The sequence below is a fragment of the Vanacampus margaritifer genome, chromosome 5 (assembly GCF_051991255.1).
Source record: "Vanacampus margaritifer isolate UIUO_Vmar chromosome 5, RoL_Vmar_1.0, whole genome shotgun sequence".
Taxonomy (NCBI): Eukaryota; Metazoa; Chordata; class Actinopteri; order Syngnathiformes; family Syngnathidae; genus Vanacampus; species Vanacampus margaritifer.
This window is the reverse complement of record NC_135436.1, coordinates 7,784,840-7,805,781: the sequence shown is the minus strand read 5'-3', so window position 1 is coordinate 7,805,781 and position 20,942 is coordinate 7,784,840. Positions and strand designations below refer to the sequence as shown.

The window sequence follows — 20,942 nt, the reverse complement described above, 5'->3', positions numbered from 1 at the left end:
AATGTGTCTTCTACCTTGCCTTCCCATCTCCTTATCTTATGTTTTATATCTACAGCATTTGAGAGTTTCTTTATTATTATTTTTAAAAGGGGAATTTGAAGGTTATGCTAATACACATACAATTATACATCTTCATTAAAACATTGTAAAAATAAAGTGGGCTGGTCTGAGCCTGTTGGCAAATAAACAAAAACAGTTACTAAAATTCACGAGGACATGCGCAGACGTGCTAGTCTTGAAATAGAATAAAACTCACAATATTTTGGATTATATTAACATCAGAAGCGTTAATATGCATATGAATGTGGAAACGCCATAATCTCGCAATTCTAAATGTTGCTTTTTACTATGCGTGTCCATTTTATTTAATGAAACCATGAGGTATGGTAAACAACTTGCTATGGTGTGAATTGTAAAAGAAAGGATATATGAATGACTAAATATGAAGTTAAATATAAGTAATCTGTGGCAGAGTATCAAGGGGTCATAAATTCTGCATCCATGAGATAATAGCAGAATAATCTGCGATATTAAAATTTTCCCCTATGCGTGAGGGTGACCAACTGTCCATGGCCACCACGACGCTCCAACCCTGAGCAGTGGCAACATAAGATGGCTGCCCCAGTGCCCTCTAGCTTAGGCTGCTAGACGCCAATTGCGAGTCCATCACAGAACATCAACGTGCACGTACTTCTAAATGCAGTACTGCCAGCGTAATTGATTTACGAAGCAACTTTAACACAGCAAAGTGAAAGGAACATATAACATACACATTTATTGCTGCCCACCAACATAATGAAGATTTAACTGTCCTCACTTGCATGTATTCCGTTACATTGTTACAATGAACTTACAATTCAAGGTGAGGCTAAATCAAAAGGCATTGGAAAAGATTAATGCAAATATTACAAAGCAAAAGGTACTATAAACTCAGAACAATGTCACAAAGCAATATGGATTTTAAAAAAACAACAACACATACAGTAGTTTGGAGACAATAATGCAAGCAAATAAAGAAAACTGGAGAAACAAGTACTGTAGTTATACTATATTTACACTATGTTCTCAGCGTCCAGGGCAGCTTTGGTTTGCCTGAAATGTAGAGCGACATGGAATTGTGAGCATTTTTTTCCTCTGTATTTGAGCTGTCGAGTTTTCTCACAGCTCATCACGGTAACCATGACGAGCTGTGGATGGAAGCGGTTGCTGAGTCCCAGAGTCCAAAAGACTCACTGCGGTTCAGCCCCGTTTATCACGGACGCCAGTATGGCCAGTCACGTTCTGATGGGGTCCCGCATGGTTTACATGTTCTTATCAAGGTCTGACATATTGTGCACATTCTGTTCAGGCTTTCTACAGATGAAACATGGACGCCGGGCAACTTTGGAGAACATTTGTGAACAAGTCTGATTCAAACTAAGGTTTCCTGCCACATTCCGTGTCAGAACGCAACCTGCCATATTGCCATATACAAGTAAACCACCACTGTGGCCACAGGAACATAATGTAAATGTAGCATTAAGGCCTTTTCACACTGCACTTGGTTTCTTGCTGTTCACCACGGAGTAGTGTGCAATGACGACAGCGTCCCGGTGCAACCTCGCCCATATTTGGAAGTGCTTATGTAGCAACATGCAGGACTAGGAGTAACAATGAGGCTTTTCCTTCTGGTTGATTTGCGGCTTTTAGCACTCTGAAATCACTGGCCAGCCCCTCATTTTTCAAATTGAAAGCTACACTGTGGTGACGTCAGCAGGCACCCACCTTGGGCAACGCGGTATTTCGTCCTAGAGCCCTCGCATGGCTTGTCGACACAACACTGTGTGTTGCTAAGTGCAGTGTGAAAAGGCCTTATCAGCCATCGCATAGAGCTTACTACAGGGACTGTTGAGCTAACAGCTGTAAGAAGTTCTCTTTCAAATGCAATGCAATTACTATTGGAAAAAAAAAGTACTTTTAAAACATTAAAAATATTAAAAGGTGTCATTTTGAGACATGTTGAATATTTATGACAATTGCCTGTATATCATGCACGCTTGACAAGCCTCGCAAGTGTCAGTCAAAGCATTTCAAGTTCTGTTTTGGCCTGGGTGTGGTCGTCTTCAAAAAGCTGCTCCTAAAAAGCATTTTTCATTGTGGGTCCGTACTAGATGATCCCACAATGCCATGCTGACGTAGCACATTCCTCAGGATCTGATTTTTGGATTTCCAGTCTTCAACCTGAGCAAAAGTGATGCAGAAGACAAAGCAGGTGCCACTTAGCAGATTTGAAATTTTATGATATCAAGACCAGAACGGAGGTAACACAATTTTGATTTATAGTCATAGAGAATGCTCTACAAATCAGTAAAACGTAAAATGATTGAGTTGCCGACTAAGAAAGTTAAATTTACGGGCTGATGTAACGACCCTTGTCTCCACCTGACTCAAAGCCACATATCATTCCTAAACGAGTTATAAAATAGAGCTCAAGTGTAACTTCTACTCATTTTAAGTGTGGACAAGGTTCTACATTAACAGTATGTTAATGCCACTTTTCCACTGGACCAGTTCCACACGAGTCGGCCTTGGTTGGCGCTGGATGTTCGTGTTTCCATTTGACTTTTTCGGGGCCATGCGGTTACAATGGAACTGGTCGTCTGGGGCCGCGCTGTCACTGTCATCTGATTGGCCAACAGCGATGAGCGAGCAACTCCGTGGCACACGCCCATTTCCTGGTTTTATGCGAGCGTTAAATGACTGAATCAACATGTTCTTGTTGATCAAGTATCATTGATCTTTTTTGCCCTGTTGTGCAAATTTTTTTTGCGTGTCAGGTCAAAAAAGTGCACTACAAAAAAAGTGAACTACACAGAAGTGATATTTTCTCAAAGGCTTAAATAATACAGTATAAAGACGCTAAATATGAAATAAGAATTTAAACTTATTGTCTTACATCCTGGATAGTGCCAGTTGATGGCGGCCCAATAGCTAGTGTGCCTTGTTCTGATAATATAATTGAAAAATTAAATACAAATGGAAATTTAAAAACAAACAAACAACAAAACTATATATACACACACACACACACACACACACACAGTGTTCCCCCGTTTCTCGCGAGTGTTTAATAATAGATTTAATTTTCTTTATTTTTTTATTTTCCGTTAATTATATATGTATTTTTGTTTATTATATGCTTTTTTTTCATTTTAGTATGATTTTTAGCTTACTATGAATATTTTTTCATTCGTCATACATGTTATTTTTTCATTTAGTCATTTAAAAAAAAAGTATTTTTATTTACTTTTACTATTTATTGATCTGTTATACAACACAGTATATATATTTTTCATTTATTCTAACAGTTTTTTTCATATATACTATATTTTTTCATTTATTATACATGTTTTAAGGCTAACACACACCTTATACATGCACTTTTCTTGATAGGCGTTAACATTTTCTCACATATTGTATCTCTTGTTCAAACACAGTAGGCCTATACATTCTCAGTGTTCAAACCTTTGAAGATTTTAAAATAATAATAATAATAATAACAACAATAGAATATAATTAAACTAATATCCAAAACATTTACTTGAGAAACAAAAATATAACGCAATCTGTTTTTTTCCGGACGTTATGTTTTCCTAAAAACAAAAATAGTAATTAAACACACACACAACAAAACAGCGGTTAGATATGACACTCTTAATTTTAATGACGATAATACGAGGCTGAGAAATCCATTTTGACCGGCTGGTCGGCAGTCGATCTGCAGCGCATACGCAGCCGGTGTAATATGAACAAGCTGGAAATGGAAACAAATCAGCGGAGCGGATCCGCAATGTACACGCATGCGATGTAATCTAGGGGTAAGCCATGGGGCGGTGGCGGACGCACGAGCGTTTCAGGGCATGAAATTGGGAAACGGTCGGGCCTCCATCTCCAGGTCACGAAGGCGACGAGCAACGTCGGAACGTGACGGGCCGTACAGCGTTGGAAAGGTCTCGTCCATACGAATCCGAGGATGGCCAAGGTAGTTGACGCATGACACGCTTAACCGTCAATGGGCACGACTGCATGGTTTGGGGCGAACAATCTTGATTTTAATGATGAAGATATGAGACAGGACACGTAAACCCATTTTCGCCGCAGTGCCCCCGAAACTTTATTCGAGCGTTGTGGCCATGGGGCGGGTGGCAGGCGGCGCACTGAGCTGTCTGATGGCGGCGACGGACCGTAAAAACAAAACAAACGAACCAAAAAGCACGCTGTAAAAAATAAAATAAAAATAAATACAAAATATAATAAATAATAAATAATAATAAATAAATATAAAATGAGTTTCAAAAAATAATAAATACATGTTGGAATATTTTTTGGGGTTTTTACTTCCATTTATATATATTTTATTGTATATAATTTTTGAATTATATTTTTATATCCGTTTTTAGTTTCACTTTTATTCATTTATTTATTTTTTAATTTCGGCAGTTTTGGTCCTCCATAAGAAAAAGGCATACAGATGTTCCATTCTCCATAACCAACACTCTAAAAACAATTGTGTCAAAAGTAACCCAATTATGAATCAAAAATGGACCGATCCACTTTATAGGTCAATATGACCCAACTTCCTGGGTTGTTTTATACAAAATGACCCAATTTTTTGACCCAAGTAAAGGATCTGATCAATATTTATTGAGTTGTTTTACACTAAAAGACCCATTTCTTGACACAAAGTTGGGTCAAATTGACCCAAGATCGGTCCATTTTTGACCCATAGTTGGGTTGTTTTTGACCCAACTGTTTTTAGAGTGAAGCAGCCGAACAGTTCAAATTAAAAACGTAAAGGAGCCAAGCGGACATTCATGGAAATGTATTGCTTTATTGGTCGATTCAGATCAGTTTGGTATGTTGTGAAGAAAGTACTGAAATTCTGAACAGTTGGGACATATGCAATCAAATTTAGAGGAACTGTGAAGGTTATGGTGCATTTTAGGTTTGCCCAGAAGTGTCACCCAAAAGCTGAACATACTCAAGTTTTTGTGAGCAGTGTAACTCAAGAAAGAGACTATAATAAATTATTATAGTTTATCAAAAATATTAATTATTAATAATATCGGTACATTGAAACACTCAAGGCTTTAATGAAAATCGATATGGTTGTGATAATTGTGTAAATTCTCATGTGGTGGTGTCACTTCTCACACCAGGTGTTACATAACAGACTCACATCTCACTCAAATTGCTGGCATGACTCCCCCCTAGTTTTTGCAGAAAATGTCAAATTCCAAACTGTGCAATAGTTTCTCTCTCACACCTACATACCTCCTGTCGGAGAAGCTGATTGTCAATCCTAAGTCGATCAAGTGTGCTGAGATCTTCCCCCAACTTCAGGTTGCTCTGTCGGAGTTCCTTGATGTAGTCGCAAGCTTTGGACAAAATTCCCCCTTTACTCTAAACAAAATGGAAAGAGTGATGACTTAACATCACTGTGTTATCTTAATAATTGTGAAGTGTCTTTGAGTGTCCAGAAAAAAAGCTATATAAATCTGATGATAATTCCTATTAATGTTATATGACTGACTGTGGCATTGAACAGAGCACAGCTCACCTGTCCCGTCTTGGTATAATCAATGTTGCAGTCTGGTATTGTCTTGGACAACTGCACGATCCAGTTATTGATTTTGTCCCGCCGTCTGCGCTCAACTAGGGTGAGAAATGTACAGGAAGTGTGTTTTCTCAATGAAACATTTTTCCTTTTCTGCATCAAGTGCCAATTCAAATTTCTAATAACCTTCGTTGTGCTGTGCACGCCGTTTCTCATCCCTGGAACCCCGAGGAGCCTCTTGTTTTCTGGAAAACACGCCTTATTTAAACATTATGGGTAATGAATTATGCTTAAATTGCGGTAAATAATAATGTAAGTACGCTATGTATGGTTGAGTGCGGGGTGCGATTGTCCTTTGATTGGATCCTGTCAAAACCTCCTGGGGTGACATCATCACATAGAGCTGCCCTGTAACAACAACAACAAGATTAGAATAAAATCAACAGACCTGGTGGAATTACCATTATTTCATTGCATTCCTCTTTAAGTGTACATATAGCACAGTGGCATTTTGTTGTTACCCGTGGGTGTAGTCTGACTGAGCAGTGTATCAGATGCCTGCACTGTGGTCACCATGGTCCCTGTTGTGGTGTCAGCAATGGTGGCAGGATAGTATGTGTACTGCGTCTCAGTGGTGCTATCTCCCTCAAGCCCTTCTGACTGGGAGAACACAGCCTGAGGACCAAGAAACATCCATTACAAACACAAGGAAATTGTTCTGCTAATGTAACCCAACTGTCAATCACCTGAACTGAACTGAATCAAGTGATCGTATCCAATACTTTGTTGCAGCATGAACTGCTTCGAACTAATGTATGGGATAATAAATTGGAGCCGCCAAAGTCTAACATTTTGCGGTAAAAACAAAAAAGTAATTAAAAAGAAAAAGAGAAATAATGGGAATCAATTCATTTGCTGCTGTGTCGTGAATGGTTCCACCCGTCTACTGCCACTGGCGAACATATTCGTCAAGTATATTTTTCAACTAATAGGCATAGATTTGGAAGTTCACGTGCACTTGAGTCTTTCATGTATTTTTTTTTAATACTTTGTACTTCATATGCATAAATAAGTTACATGCAAATTTATATTTTCAGTTGTTTTGATTGCTAAAAAAATGTGACGTGACATGCCACATATGTTTACATAGCGAGGTTAAATATTTCAAAATGTACTCCTATGTGTATTTTTACTTCATACTGAATCAATATTAAATTATATCACAAGTTCACAACCTAAATAAACTAAATTGAATCATAAGGTTATTAATAATGACCGTCCCTAGTTTATAGGCCTAGGCATTGTAATGTACAGCAGCCCGGTACAAGAATTTCATTCGAGTCGATAACGATAACTATTTTTTTCTTTATTTATTATTTCTTTTTTAACATTTTTATAAACTGCTTTACTTGGCTAAATGTCAGACAGCTAGCACTGACTGGATCGATTCCCACTCGCATTCAAAATTGCCCTGTGGCCAACTGGTGACCAATAGGGTGTAGTCAGTCCCATTTTCACCCTTGATCAGCAGGGACAGGCTGTGCTGAGCAACATGGAAAACCAGAGAGCCGTTTCAAGATGTCTGATGCCTGAGGTCCATCATTTCAGTACTAATTAAAGGTATAGACAACACACACATTGGGAAATAACAGTCCAAAAACACTGTCGAAACTCCTACATTTGGTCTCTGATTATGCGTTGTTGAATAAAATGTTTTAACAGTGGGCTAGAGGTTACGGTACACAATGTTGACAATCTCACCTGTGTGACAGCCTGAGTGGTTGCAGGGAAACCGGTTACCAGACTCACTGCTGCACCTCCATCTGTCTGACCTTCTAACTGACCGTCAGAAACCTGGATCACTCTATAGGTTACCTACAAGAAAACACTTTATTTGCAAGTGTCACATTATCCCTAACAATATATCTGAGTGAATATCTGAGGACGTGTGTGTGAGTATCTTGAAAGCGTGATGTGCATACATAAAATAACACATGGAAATTGCAAATATATTTGTGAATCTGGAAAAACATGAAAATCATGAATATGTTTGTGGATCTGAAAAACATGAAAATCCAGAATATGTTTGTGGATCTGAAAAACACGTAAAAATCACAAATGTATATTTTATGTGAATGATTTCGAGACTAAACTCTCCCCATAGCAAATTGGACTGGTCGCCAGCCAGTTGCAGGACACATAAACAACCACTTGCACTCACTTTCACACCGAGAGGTAAGTCAAACTCATCAAATAACTGATCACACATGTTTTCCAAATGTGAGAGAAAGCTGGGCAAGCATGGGCAAGCATGGGCAAGACATTCAAATCCTACTCAGGAAGTATGGAGCTGTGATTTGAACCCTGAACGTGAGAAGTTAGAACTGTAAAGCTGTGCTGCCCTTAACAATGACATATAAAATGTTTGAAAAATAAAGAATTCAAGACATTTTCCCAGCAAACATGGATTTTGATGACGGCCAAGAAAGTGTATATGTGTCAAGACGCCTTCCTACTTGTCCAACTCCTCCTTCTGTCTTGAATAAGTATTTGATGGGTTGATCCGTGAATGTGGATGCTGACTGAATGGCTGCAATAGCTGCTGGGTCTTCTGCAGTGGCCACTGAGCCTGTCAAAGCACATATCCACAAGGAGGATGTTATAAACAACTTTTGAAAATTAAACTAATCAGATATTCTCTTATGGTGGACTTTAATTAACAACAATATAGATTATTTACAAATTCCAAGATATGATATGACCCTAATGAAGATAAGCAGTACCGATCGATGGACACTATCAGTCAATTCTACAATCGTTAATTTATAAGCACTGTACTTATACAAATTGTCTAACAGTTGATTTGACTGCCTCACCTTCTTCATTGACAGTAGTGCTCCCATCTGCATCAGGGCTTTTTTGTTGGCTGTAAATTAAACACAAACAATGTATGCATCTGAGTGTGTGTTTGTTTGTTTGTTTGTTTGTTTGTAGCAATACAGGTCCCACTCACCTCTTCATTTCTGGCCACAGTCCTGGATAAGGAGACCGCCTTCACTCGCTCCCACAGCCACACTATGGACAGCATTTATAAGTTTGGCAGAAAACCCAGCACTAACTTCCAATGGTAGCTAGTTTAAGAAACAAGCTAGTATCGCATGTTATTGTGTGTCTAAAATTTGTTCTAAAACGACTTTGGTAGTTTGTGCTGTTAGACTACATTTTCCGCTAAAAGATACAACAGTACTGTGCTGTTTTGTTGTCGTCGTAGCGGAAACGGGTGGTTTCTGAGCTCAAAATTAAAGCATAAAGTAGAGGTAATTTAAAAGAAAAGGCTGCGGCACTAAAATAAACGGCACTTAAGGTTTTTATGCGCTTTTAATTTTATTTGAACAATTTCAACGGGTATTTCAAATGCTGCATATACTTTATGGATCCAAACCGGAAGTTACGCTTTTTTGCTAGCTGGACGAGATCCTTCCTGTTGTCTACAACGTTCGGCCCAGCGGTTGTTTGCAGATGTTTAACAAAGCGCTTTACGTTATGGTTGTTAAATAGATGCACATCCTAGTGATTGATGCTAACAACCTAAAGTTAGTTGTAAATCTATACGCTACGCACAGTAAGCTGCATTTTGGTGAGCATATTTTACTGTGACAAAGAAGATCTACTTACGCCGAGGTTTGGCACCTCCCACATTTGTCAACAGCATTCATGTCGACTTTACGCATGCGCGACAGGAAATAGCGTCATTAGTCTTCATGTTGTTTACCTTTCACCGATTCTTCCGCCCGCATAAAACATTAATGTAAATAAATAATTATAGATAATATCACGTATCGAGCCATCCTTTTCAATAAACTAATGACGGTTATTTGCTAGTATATTTAATTTTTTATATTTCATATGGCATTATAAGCTCTACCGAATGTCAGTATTTTTCATCGGTTGATTCTAAAGAAGAAAAAAAAGGTCTAATTTACTTTTAGTGTACATTAAATAATCGTGCACCACGACCACTCTATCATTACGAAAGTAATGTTACTTTATGTGTACAGTACTGCCCCTTGCCCAGTCGACACCAAAAGTGAAAGTCAACGTTGATACACTGTGTCAACCAATAAGAGTCGCTGTTGAGTAACTTACGTAAATGGTCTGGTCTTATTTCACTCCCGTAAAGTCGACATAGACTCTGAACAACAATCGACGATAAATATTTAACTACAAATGAGGGTATGATATTATACCTACTGCATAAATTGTACAGTAGATAAAACATTATAATCTCGGTTGTAGTAGGATAATATTCCAAATAAAGAGCCTCGCACCTATTTCTCACGTCAGAAATGCTCGAAAATCATATGAAATAAATTGCATTGTAAGGTAAATTCAGTATCACAATGAAAAAACCTTGGCCGTGCGTTGAATAGGTATAACGTATCCCGGTGACGGAAGACACACACAAAACACTGGACAGCGCCCGTGGTTTGATCCCGGGGAGAGTTGGAGTAGAGGATTTCTGAGTTAGAAAAGTGTCTTGCCGAAGTAACCACTGAGCTACACCAGTGCAAAGTCTCCCATAGAAAAATGTCTTATTATACAAATATATGGTACCTCGGTGGGTTTCATTCCTTTTGGTCTTTGGATATTATTACCAGACTCACTGCTGCACCTCCATCTTTCTGACTTTCTAACTTGCCTCAGACACCTACATCACTCTGTAGGTGACCTACAAGAAAACACTAAATTTGCAAGTGTCGCATTACTGTACCCCTAAATATGCAGCACATACACACACACACAAGAAGCAGAAACAATATATCTCAGGACTTGTGTGCGTGAATACGTATCTTGAAACCGCGTGATGTTTGTCTCAAAAATAAATGCGCATGAAATTGAGGATATATTCGTGAATCTGTAAAAACACTTGAAAATCATAAATATGTTCGTGGATCTGAAACACGTAGGTAAATTCAGTATCACAATGAAAAATCCTTGGATCGTGCGTTGAATAGGTATTACGTATCCCGGTGACGGAAGACACATAAAAACACTAGATAGCGCCCGTTGTTTGATCCCGACGAGGGTTGGAGTAGAGGAATTCTGTGATAGAATAGTGTCTTGCCGAAGTAACCACTGAGCTACACCAGTGCAAAGTCTATCATAGAAAAATGTCTTATTATACAAATATATGGTACCTCGGTGGGTTTCATTCCTTTTGGTCTTTGGATATTATTACCAGACTCACTGCTGCACCTCCATCTGTCTGACTTTCTAACTTGCCTCAGACACCTACATCACTCTGTAGGTGACCTACAATAAAACACTTTATTTGCAAGTGTCGCATTACTGTACCCCTAAACATGCAGCACATACACACACACAAGAAGCAGAAACACAATATATCTCAGGACTTGTGTGCGTGAATATCTTGAAACCGCGTGATGTTTGTCTAAAAAATAAATGCGCATGAAATTGAGGATATATTTGTGAATCTGTAAAAATACTTGACAATCATAAATATGTTCGTGGATTTGAAACACGTAGGTAAATTCAGTATCACAATGAAAAAACCTTGGATCGTGCGTTGAATAGGTATTACGTATCCCGGTGACGGAAGACACACATAAAAACACTGGACAGCGCCCGTGGTTTGATCCCGAGGAGGGTTGGAGTAGAGGAATTCTGTGACAGAATAGTTTCGAGCCGAAGTAACCACTGAGCTACACCAGTGCAAAGCCATTTATGGAAAAGTGTGTTATTATACAGATATGGTACCTCGGTGGGTTTCATTCCTTTTGGTCTTTGGATATTATTACCAGACTCACTGCTGCACCTCCATCTGTCTGACTTTCTAACTTGCCTCAGACACCTACATCACTCTGTAGGTGACCTACAATAAAACACTTTATTTGCAAGTGTCGCATTACTGTACCCCTAAACATGCAGCACATACACACACACAAGAAGCAGAAACACAATATATCTCAGGACTTGTGTGCGTGAATATCTTGAAACCGCGTGATGTTTGTCTCAAAAATAAATGCGCATGAAATTGAGGATATATTTGTGAATCTGTAAAAATACTTGACAATCATAAATATGTGCGTGGATTTGAAACACGTAGGTAAATTCAGTATCACAATGAAAAAACCTTGGATCGTGCGTTGAATAGGTATTACGTATCCCGGTGACGGAAGACACACATAAAAACACTGGACAGCGCCCGTGGTTTGATCCCGAGGAGGGTTGGAGTAGAGGAATTCTGTGACAGAATAGTTTCGAGCCGAAGTAACCACTGAGCTACACCAGTGCAAAGCCATTTATGGAAAAGTGTGTTATTATACAGATATGGTACCTCGGTGGGTTTCATTCCTTTTGGTCTTTGTATATTATTACCAGACTCACTGCTGCACCTCCATCTGTCTGACCTTCTAACTTGCCTCAGACACCCACATCTCTCTGTAGGTGACCTACAAAAAAACACTTTATTTGCAAGTGTCGCATTACTGTACCCCTAAACATGCAGCACATACACACACACAAGAAGCAGAAACATAATACATCTGACGGACTTGTGTGCGTGAATATCTTGAAACCGCGTGATGTTTGTCTCAAAAATAAATGCGCATGAAATTGAGGATATATTTGTGAATCTGTAAAAACGCTTGAAAATCATAAATATGTTCGTGGATCTGAAACACGTGAAAATCTTGAATGTATTTATGTGAATAATTTTGAGACAAATCTCTCCTCATAGCAAATTGGACTGGTCGCCAGCCAGTTGCAGGACACAAAAACAACCACTTGCACTCACATTCCCACCGAGAGGCAAGTCAAACTCATCAAATAACTGATCACATGCACGTTTTCCAAACGTGGGAGAAAGCTGGAGTACCCAAAGAAAGCAAGCCACGGGCAAGGCATTTACATCTGAAAATAACCCGCAAACGAGAACACATCTAAACCGTATCAAGATGAACTCAAAGGAGATGGTATATTAGTCTTTGAATGGGTGTGAGTGGGGGGAGTAAAGGTAAAAAATAAATTAATAATTAAAAAACAAAATAAAACACTGGACAGCGCTCGCGGTTCGATCCCGAGCCGGGATGGAGAAGAGGCGAATTCTATGGTAGAATTGATTCTTGGTGAAGTAACCACTGAGCCAAACCAATGCAGTCATTGCAGCTGAAAATAGTATTATTATACAATACAGTACTTTGGTGGGTACCGTATCCCTTTTGGTTTTTGGATATTATTTTTGGAAACACATACTAAAGATAGAAAAACGATTCGTTATCGTTATTTGATTAAAAAAGAAAACATCATAATTAAAATACAGCTTGTCTGGAACGAGTAAGAAAAATTGTAATAACAGTTCGATTTTTATCTCTAAAACGAAAATAGGACATAGCACGAGAAGCAAATGGAAAATTTGTCTCCCCAACGGCATTTCTCAAAGTGGCCAGGAGATGGCGAGAGTGTCGCAAAATGTAGGAACACAGGTAGGAAATTGTTGGTAACTTGGTAGTGGTACCCCTTTGTTAGAGTGAGAGAAAGAGAGAGAGAGAGAGAGAGAGAGAGAGAGAGAGAGAGAGAGAGAGAGAGAGAGAGAGAGAGAGAGAGAAGAGAGAGAGAGAGAGAAAGAGAGAGAGATAAAGAGAGAGAGAGAGAGAGAGAAAGAGAGAGAGAGAGAGAGAGAGAGAGAGAGAGAGAAAATAAATAAAACCGTAATGAAAATTAACTCATAATCAGGCAAAAATATGCTGTATTTGTTTTATTATTATATCAGTTGTTTCTTTGTTTTATTATTTTTGTTAATGTTCTCCACGTGTGTAGTTAGCGTTTGTGGAATTTATGTATATGAATCATGGCCGAAAACTAATCAGTCTTCACCGTCTTCAGACTTTACTCTGTCGCTATCCCCTGGTCAGTTTGAGTAATGCTTTCGGTGGCAACAGTGGTAGCCTATAATCTAAAACAAATAAAGAAGTCGTTTTTTCGATTTTTCCTTACTAATTCCAGACAACAAACATTCCATAAGATTATTAACCCGAGTTGACATATTGTTTAACATGTCAAACTTGATGTTACTGTCCACAAACAAGGTGACCCCTCTTCACCTTTGTCGGTTCTGTTCGTACATACCATATTATATCCTTTGAGGTCAAGGTCTAAGTTGTTGTCTTTAATCCATGTTTCAGAAACAGCTATTATATTGATTTTTCTGGGGTGAAACTTCTGTATATAATTCTTGATGTGTCCAAAGTTAGTATCGAGACTCCTGCTGTTAAAATGCATTAATGACAGTTTACCGTCCAGATTGGTTAATTTGTTGTATTGATCCTCAGTATAGTAGTGGCACTTGTCTGCTCTGTTATTGTAAAAAAAATATATTATCAGGGTCAAATTTTCCATTTGGATCATTCAAGACACAATCCACAAATTGATCTTCTAGATTCGGATGTGATGAGAGTAGAGTCAGAGTCAGAAATTTGGGCCATATTTAACTTTTATAAACCTCCAGCTCTTGCACGCTTTTGATCACCATGGTTTTTATCTGCTCTAGGGAGCTCCCTTGCATAAATATGTTCGTGGATCTGAAACACGTAGGTAAATTCAGTATCACAATGAAAAAACCTTGGATCGTGCGTTGAATAGGTATAACGTATCCCGGTGACGGAAGACACACACAAAAACACTGGACAGCGCCCGTGGTTTGATCCCGAGGAGGGTTGGAGTACAGGAATTCTGAGATAGAATAGTGTCTTGCCAAAGTAACCACTGAGCTACACCAGTGCAAAGTCTTTTACAGAAAAATGTCTTATTATACAAATATATGGTACCTCGGTGGGTTTCATTCCTTTTGGTCTTTGGATATTATTACCAGACTCACTGCTGCACCTCCATCTGTCTGACCTTCTAACTTGCCTCAGACATCTGCATCACTCTGTAGGTGACCTACAAGAAAACACTTTATTTGCAGTGTCGCATTACTGTACCCCTAAACATGCAGCACATACACACACACAAGAAGCAGAAACACAATATATCTCAGGACTTGTGTGCGTGAATATCTTGAAACCGCGTGGTTTGTCTCAAAAATAAATGCGCATGAAATTGAGGATATATTTGTGAATCTGTAAAAAGGCTTGAAAATCATAAATATGTTCGTGGATCTGAAACACGTGAAAATCCTGAATGTATTCATGTGAATAATTTTGAGACAAATCTCTCCTCATAGCAAATTGGACTGGTCGTAAGCCAGTTGCAGGACACAAAAACAACCACTTGCACTCACATTCCCACCGAGAGGCAAGTCAAACTCATCAAATAACTGATCACGTGCACGTTTTCCAAACGTGGGAGAAAGCTGGAGTACCCAAAGAAAGCAAACCATGGGCAAGGCATTTAAATCTGAAAATAACCCGCAAATGAGAACACATCTAAACCGTATCAAGATGGACTCAAAGGATATGGTATATTAGTTTTTGAATGGGTCTGAGTGAGGGGAGTAAAGGTAAAAAATAAATTAATAATAATAAAGAAATTAAAAAAAACACTGGACTGCACTTGTGGTTCGATCCAGAGCGGGATATTGAAGGGCCAAATTCTGCGATAGAATTGTTTCTACACGAAGTAACCACTGAGCCATACCAATGCGCCAGTGCTATCTGAAAATAGTATTATTATACAGTATAGTACTTTGGTGGGTACCATATCCCTTTTGGTCTTTGGATATTATTTTTGGAAACACATACTAAAAATAGAAAAACGATTCGTTATCGTTATTTGATTAAAAAAGAAAACATCATAATTAAAATACAGCTTGATTTTCTCGTTTGCTGTCTGGAACGAGTAAGAAAAATTGGAACAACAGTTCGATTTTTATTTTTAAAATTAAAATAGGACATAGCACGAGAAGCAAATGTAAAATTTGTCGCCCCAACGGCATTTCTCAAAGTGGCCAGGAGATGGCGAGAGTGTCGCAAAATGTAGGAACACCGGTAGGAAATTGTTGGTAACTTGGTAGTGGTACCTTTTGTTAGAGTGAGAGAAAGAGAGAGAGAAAGAGAAAGAGAAGAGAGAGAGAGAGAGAGAGAGAGAGAGAGAGAGAGAGAGAGAGAGAGAGAGAGAGAGAGAGAGAGAGAGAGAGAGAATAAATAAAACCGTAATGAAAATTAACTCATAATCAGGCAAAAATAGCTGTATTTGTTTTATTATTATATCAGTTGTTTCTTGCTTTATTCTTTTTGTTAATGTTCTCCACGTGTGTAGTTAGCGTTTGTGGAATTTATGTATATGAATCATGGCTGAACACTATTCAGTTTTCACCATCTTCAGACGCCACTCTGTCGCCATCCCCTGGTCAGTTTGAGTAATGCTGTCAGTGGCAACAGCGGTAGTCTATAATCTAAAACAAATAAAGGAGTCTTTTTTCGATTTGCCTCGTGCTTTACATTTCATTCGTTTTAGAAATAAAAATTGAAAATCAACCTGTTATTATATTTTTCCTTACTAATTCCAGACAACAAACATTCCATAAGATTATCAACCCTAGTCGACATATTGTTTAATATGTCAAACTTGATGTTACTGTCCACAAACAAGGCGACCCCTCTCCACCTTTGTCAGTTCTGTTCGTGCATACCATATTATATCCTTTGAGGTCAAGGTCTAAGTTGTTGTCTTTCATCCATGTTTCAGAAACAGCTATTATATTGATTTTTCTGGGGTGAAACTTCTTTATATAATTCTTGATGTGTCCAAAGTTAGTATCGAGACTCCTGCTGTTAAAATGCATTGATGACAGTTTACCGTCCAGATTGGTTAATTTGTTGTATTGATCCTCAGTATAGTAGTGGCACTTGTCTGCTCTGTTGTTGTAAAAAAAAATTATTATCAGGGTCAAATTTTCCATTTGGATCATTCAAGACACAATCCACAAATTGATCTTCTAGATTCGGATGTGATGAGAGTAGAGTCAGAGTCAGAAATTTGGGCCATATTTAACTTTTATAAACCTCCAGCTCTTGCATGCTTTTGATCACCATGGTTTTTATCTGCTCGAGGGAGCTCCCTTGCGTTTTCATTTTTCATTCATTTGTAAAAGACAAGTTAAAGCATGATTTAATATTTTGTTGAAGACTTTGCAGTTTGCGGTCCAGGTCGCCTCAATTTTCCCATCTTTCTTCAGTTGACGTGCCTTTCTTGCTATTTCAGCATTCTTTTTGGTCAGATTTTCATTCAAATAAACATTTTTTCCTTTTTTGGGGGCCCTGTTTGAGGAGTGCAATTTTCCTTTTACTATCGGTGAGCTTCATTAAGACCACTGGTGTTTTTTTCCCTCCAGATGGAAGCGGGTAGCACACTTGGATGTGTTTCAATTCCACTATTAATGCCAATCCTTGAAGTTTGGCTATCACCTACCTCTTGCTCTACTGTTTCGCTTTCAGAATTCAGGTCAGGATGCTCTTCACTTCTTCTGGCCGCAGCTTGCGCATATGTGCGCGGCCTGGTTTTAATGACGGCAATGATGACATCATTGATGTGAGAATTTTGATCAAGCTCATCCACCTGTTTCTCCATGGCAGCAATGTGTAAAACAAATCCCTCTTCTGCTCTTGAATCTCATTCCACATGAATTCATAATTTTGATTCACCTTTTGTATCAATTCCAGCATCTTCTGATTCATATCCATTATGGTATTCTCCAATTAGAAAATAGAAGCCTTCAGCTCATCGTCTCCTCTGCTCGTTTCCCACTAGGCTGTTGTAAAAACAATGGAGTTGTTATTACAACTAGCACTGTAGGGAGTGAGCGTGAACTCACGGAGCGATAAAAAGCTGCGTCCTCGATCAGAGTCAGGAAGCCTTCTTCATAAAGTAATCACTCAGCGACACCATTGCAAAGGTAAGGTGACAAATTGACTTTTAGCCTATACAAAACTTGCTCCGCGCAAAATACGTATTTTAAAACTAAAAATAGGAAAATGGAACACAGTCCACTAAAGCAAAGCCTTTCGATGGTAGATTTGAAAATTCAAGAATTTCAGTGCCAAACCCTTTAAATCAGGGGTGGGCACACTCCGTCCTCGAGGGCCGGAGTCCTGCAGGTTTTGGATGTTTCCCTTCTCCAACACAGCTGATATATGATCAGCTCATCAGCAAGCTCTTCAAAAGCTTGGTAACGATCCTGATTGGAGCTGCGTTGCAGCAGGGAAAACTCCAAACCTGTAGGACGCCAGCCCATGAGGACTGAGTTTGCCCACCACTGGTTTAAATGAGTAAAAGACACAGTGGACAGCACCCGTGGTTCGATTTCAAGTAGGGATTGAGAAGAGATGAATTCTGTCATAGAATTGTTTCTTGATGAAGTAACCACTGAGCTACACAAGAACAATAGCTAAGGGGGGACAAATGGACTATTAGCCTATGCAAAACTTGCTCTAAACGAGATTCATATTTGAAAACTAAAAATAGACAAATTAATTACAGTCCACTAGTGCATAGCCTTTTGATGGTAGATTCAATAATTCAAATATTTCAGTGGCAAAACCTTTAAATGAAAAAAACACACACACTGGACAGCACCCATGGTTCGATCCCAAGTAGGGATTGAGAATAGGCGAATTCTTTCATAGAACTGTTTCTTGATGAAGTAACCACTGAGCTACACCAGTGCTATGCTAGCAGGTGACAAATGGACTAATTAGCCTATGCAAAACTTGTTCTGAACTAGATGCATGTTTGAAAACTAAAAATAGGCAAATGAAACATTGCCCACGAGTGCAGTGGTCCCCAACCATTTTTTTCACCACGGACCGGTTCATACATGTCCACAACTTTGGCGGTCCGCCAACCCAGTGGGTTGAGGGTGGGGGTGGGGGTGGGGGTGGGGGGCGGGTGTGCTTGGCTGTTTGTCGGCTGATTAATAAAAGGCTACGACAACAAACGCAAGTCCACTACCATAACAAAGGTAACAAAACGCGACTGAGATGATTAGCATCTTGACGTGTCAAGAGTCCGTCGTAAACAGAGAGAATCTGGTCACTTTTCAAAATAAAATATCTACAAGCCTCGGCTAATCTATTAACCGGAAGTACAGTAAGTTTTTTTTTATTCTTTCAACTGTGCGGCCCAGTCCAAAGGTGCCCACGGCCCGGTACAGGTCCGCGGCCCGGTGGTTGGGGACCACTGAACTAGTGCATAGCCTTTTGATGGTAGATTCATTAATTCAAGAATTTCAGTGCCAAACCTTTTAAATAAATTAAAAACACACTGGACAGCACCAGTGGTTGGATCCCAAGTAGGGATTGAGAATAGGCCAATTTTGTCATACAATTGTTTCTTGATGAAGTAACCACTGAGCTAAACCAGTGCTAAGATAGCAGGTGACAAATGAACTATTAGCCTATGCAAAACTTGTTTTGAACGAGATTCATATTTAAAAACTAAAAATAGTCAAATTAAACACAGTCCACTGGTGTATAGCATTTTGATGGTAGATTCGATAATTCAAGAATTTCAGTGCCAAACCTTTTAAATAAATTAAAAACACACTGGACAGCACCAGTGGTTGGATCCCAAGTAGGGATTGAGAATAGGCCAATTTTGTCACACAATTGTTTCTTGATGAAGTAACCACTGAGCTATACCAGTGTAAAGCTAGCAGGTGACAAATGGACTAATTAGCCTATGCAAAACTCCTTTTGAACAAGATTAATATTTAAAAACTAAAAATAGGCTAATTAAACACAGTCCACTAGTGTATAGCGTTTTGATGGTAGATTCGATAATTCAAGAATTTTAGTGCCAATTCCTTTAAATGAATAAAAAAAAACACTGGACAGCACCCATGGTTTGATCCCAAGAAGGAATTGAGAAGAGGGGAATTCTGTCATAGAATTGTTTCTTGATGAAGTAACCACTGAGCTAAACCAGTGCTAAGTTAGCAGGTGACAAATGGACTATTAGCCAATGCAAAACTTGCTCTGAACGAGATTCATATTTAAAAACTAAAAATAGGCAAATTAAACACAGTCCACTAGTGTATAGTGTTTTGATGGTAGATTCGATAATTCAAGAATTTCAGTGCCAAACCCTTTAAATGATTTAAAAACACACTGGACAGCACCCATGGTTCAATCCCAAGTAGGGATTGAGAAGAGGCAAATTCTGTCATAGAATTGTTTCTTGATGAAGTAAACACTGAGCTATACCAGTGTAAAGCTAGCAGGTGACAAATGGACTAATTAGCCTATGCAAAACTTGCTCTGAACTAGATCCATGTTTGAAAACTAAAAATTTGCAAATGAAACATTGTCCACTAGTGCATAGCCTTTTGATGGCAGATTCGATAATTCAAGAATTTTAGTGCCAATTCCTTTAAATGAATAAAACAAGCACCGGACAGCACCCGTGGTTTGATCCCAAGAAGGGATTGAGAAGAGGGGAATTCTGTCATAGAATTGTTTCTTGATGAAGTAACCACTGAGCTAAACTAGTGCTAAACTAGCAGGTGACAAATGGACTATTAGCCAATGCAAAACTTGCTCTGAACAAGATTCATATTTGAAAACTAAAAATAGACAAATTAATTACAGTCCACTAGCGTGTAGCCTTTTGATGGTGGATTTGATAATATTAAGAATTTTTGAGCCAAAACCGTTAAATGAATGTAAAATAAAGTGGACAGCACCCGTATTTCGATCCCAAGTAGGGATTGAGAAGAGGCGAATTCTGTCATAGAATTGTTTCTTGATGAAGTAACCACTGAGCTACAGCAGTGCTATAACAGCAGGTGACAAATGAACTATTAGCCTATGCAAAACTCATTTTGAACGAGATTCATATTTAAAAACTAAAAATAGGCAAATTAAACACAGTCCACTGGTGTATAGTGTTTTGATGGTAGATTCCATAATTCAAGAATTTCAGTGCCAAACCCTTTAAATGATTTAAAAACACACTGGACAGCACCCATAGTTCAATCCCAAGGAGGGATTGAGTAGAGGCAAATTCTGTCATAGAATTGTTTCTTGATGAAGTAAACACTGAGCTATACCAGTGTAAAGCTAGCAGGTGACAAATGTTAGCCTATGCAAAACTTGTTTTGAACGAGATTCATATTTAAAAACTAAAAATAGGCAAATGAAACATTGTCCACTCGTGCATAGCCTTTTGAAGGTAGATTCGATAATTCAAGAATTTTAGTGCCAATTCCTTTAAATGAATAAAAAAAACACTGGACAGCACTCATGGTTTGATCCAAAGAAGGGATTGAGAAGAGAGGAATTCTGTCATAGAATTGTTTCTTGATGAAGTAACCACTGAGCTAAACCAA

At 38.6% G+C, this 20,942-nt stretch overlaps 1 protein-coding gene across 2 annotated transcripts; it reads right to left on the bottom strand.

The window, feature by feature from the left end:
* Positions 1–749: 749 nt before the first annotated feature.
* Positions 750–9,352, bottom strand: usf1 (upstream transcription factor 1). Of its 2 annotated transcripts, none has more exons than XM_077565924.1 (11): positions 9,272–9,352; positions 8,610–8,671; positions 8,473–8,522; positions 8,113–8,225; positions 7,358–7,471; positions 6,118–6,271; positions 5,917–6,004; positions 5,783–5,841; positions 5,600–5,694; positions 5,314–5,442; positions 750–2,220 (listed from the first exon to the last, which is right to left on the bottom strand). In XM_077565924.1, exons 2-11 carry the CDS (start codon positions 8,615–8,617, stop codon positions 2,131–2,133), a joined length of 900 nt encoding a protein of 299 aa, XP_077422050.1. In that variant the 5' UTR covers positions 8,618–8,671; positions 9,272–9,352; the 3' UTR covers positions 750–2,130. The 2 variants fall into 2 exon arrangements, with proteins under 2 accessions (XP_077422050.1, XP_077422051.1); XM_077565925.1 differs by lacking the exon at positions 9,272–9,352 and adding an exon at positions 9,137–9,235.
* Between the last annotated feature and the right edge of the window lie 11,590 nt (positions 9,353–20,942).

Excerpts from the sequence above, each read along its gene's own strand:
- usf1 (XM_077565924.1), bottom strand. Across the intron at positions 8,226-8,472 it reads CACTACTGTCAATGAAGAAG|GCTCAGTGGCCACTGCAGAA; the intron begins GTGAGGCAGTCA and ends GTGCTTTGACAG. Across the intron at positions 2,221-5,313 it reads ATCAGCTTCTCCGACAGGAG|GTTGAAGACTGGAAATCCAA; the intron begins GTATGTAGGTGT and ends ACTTTTGCTCAG.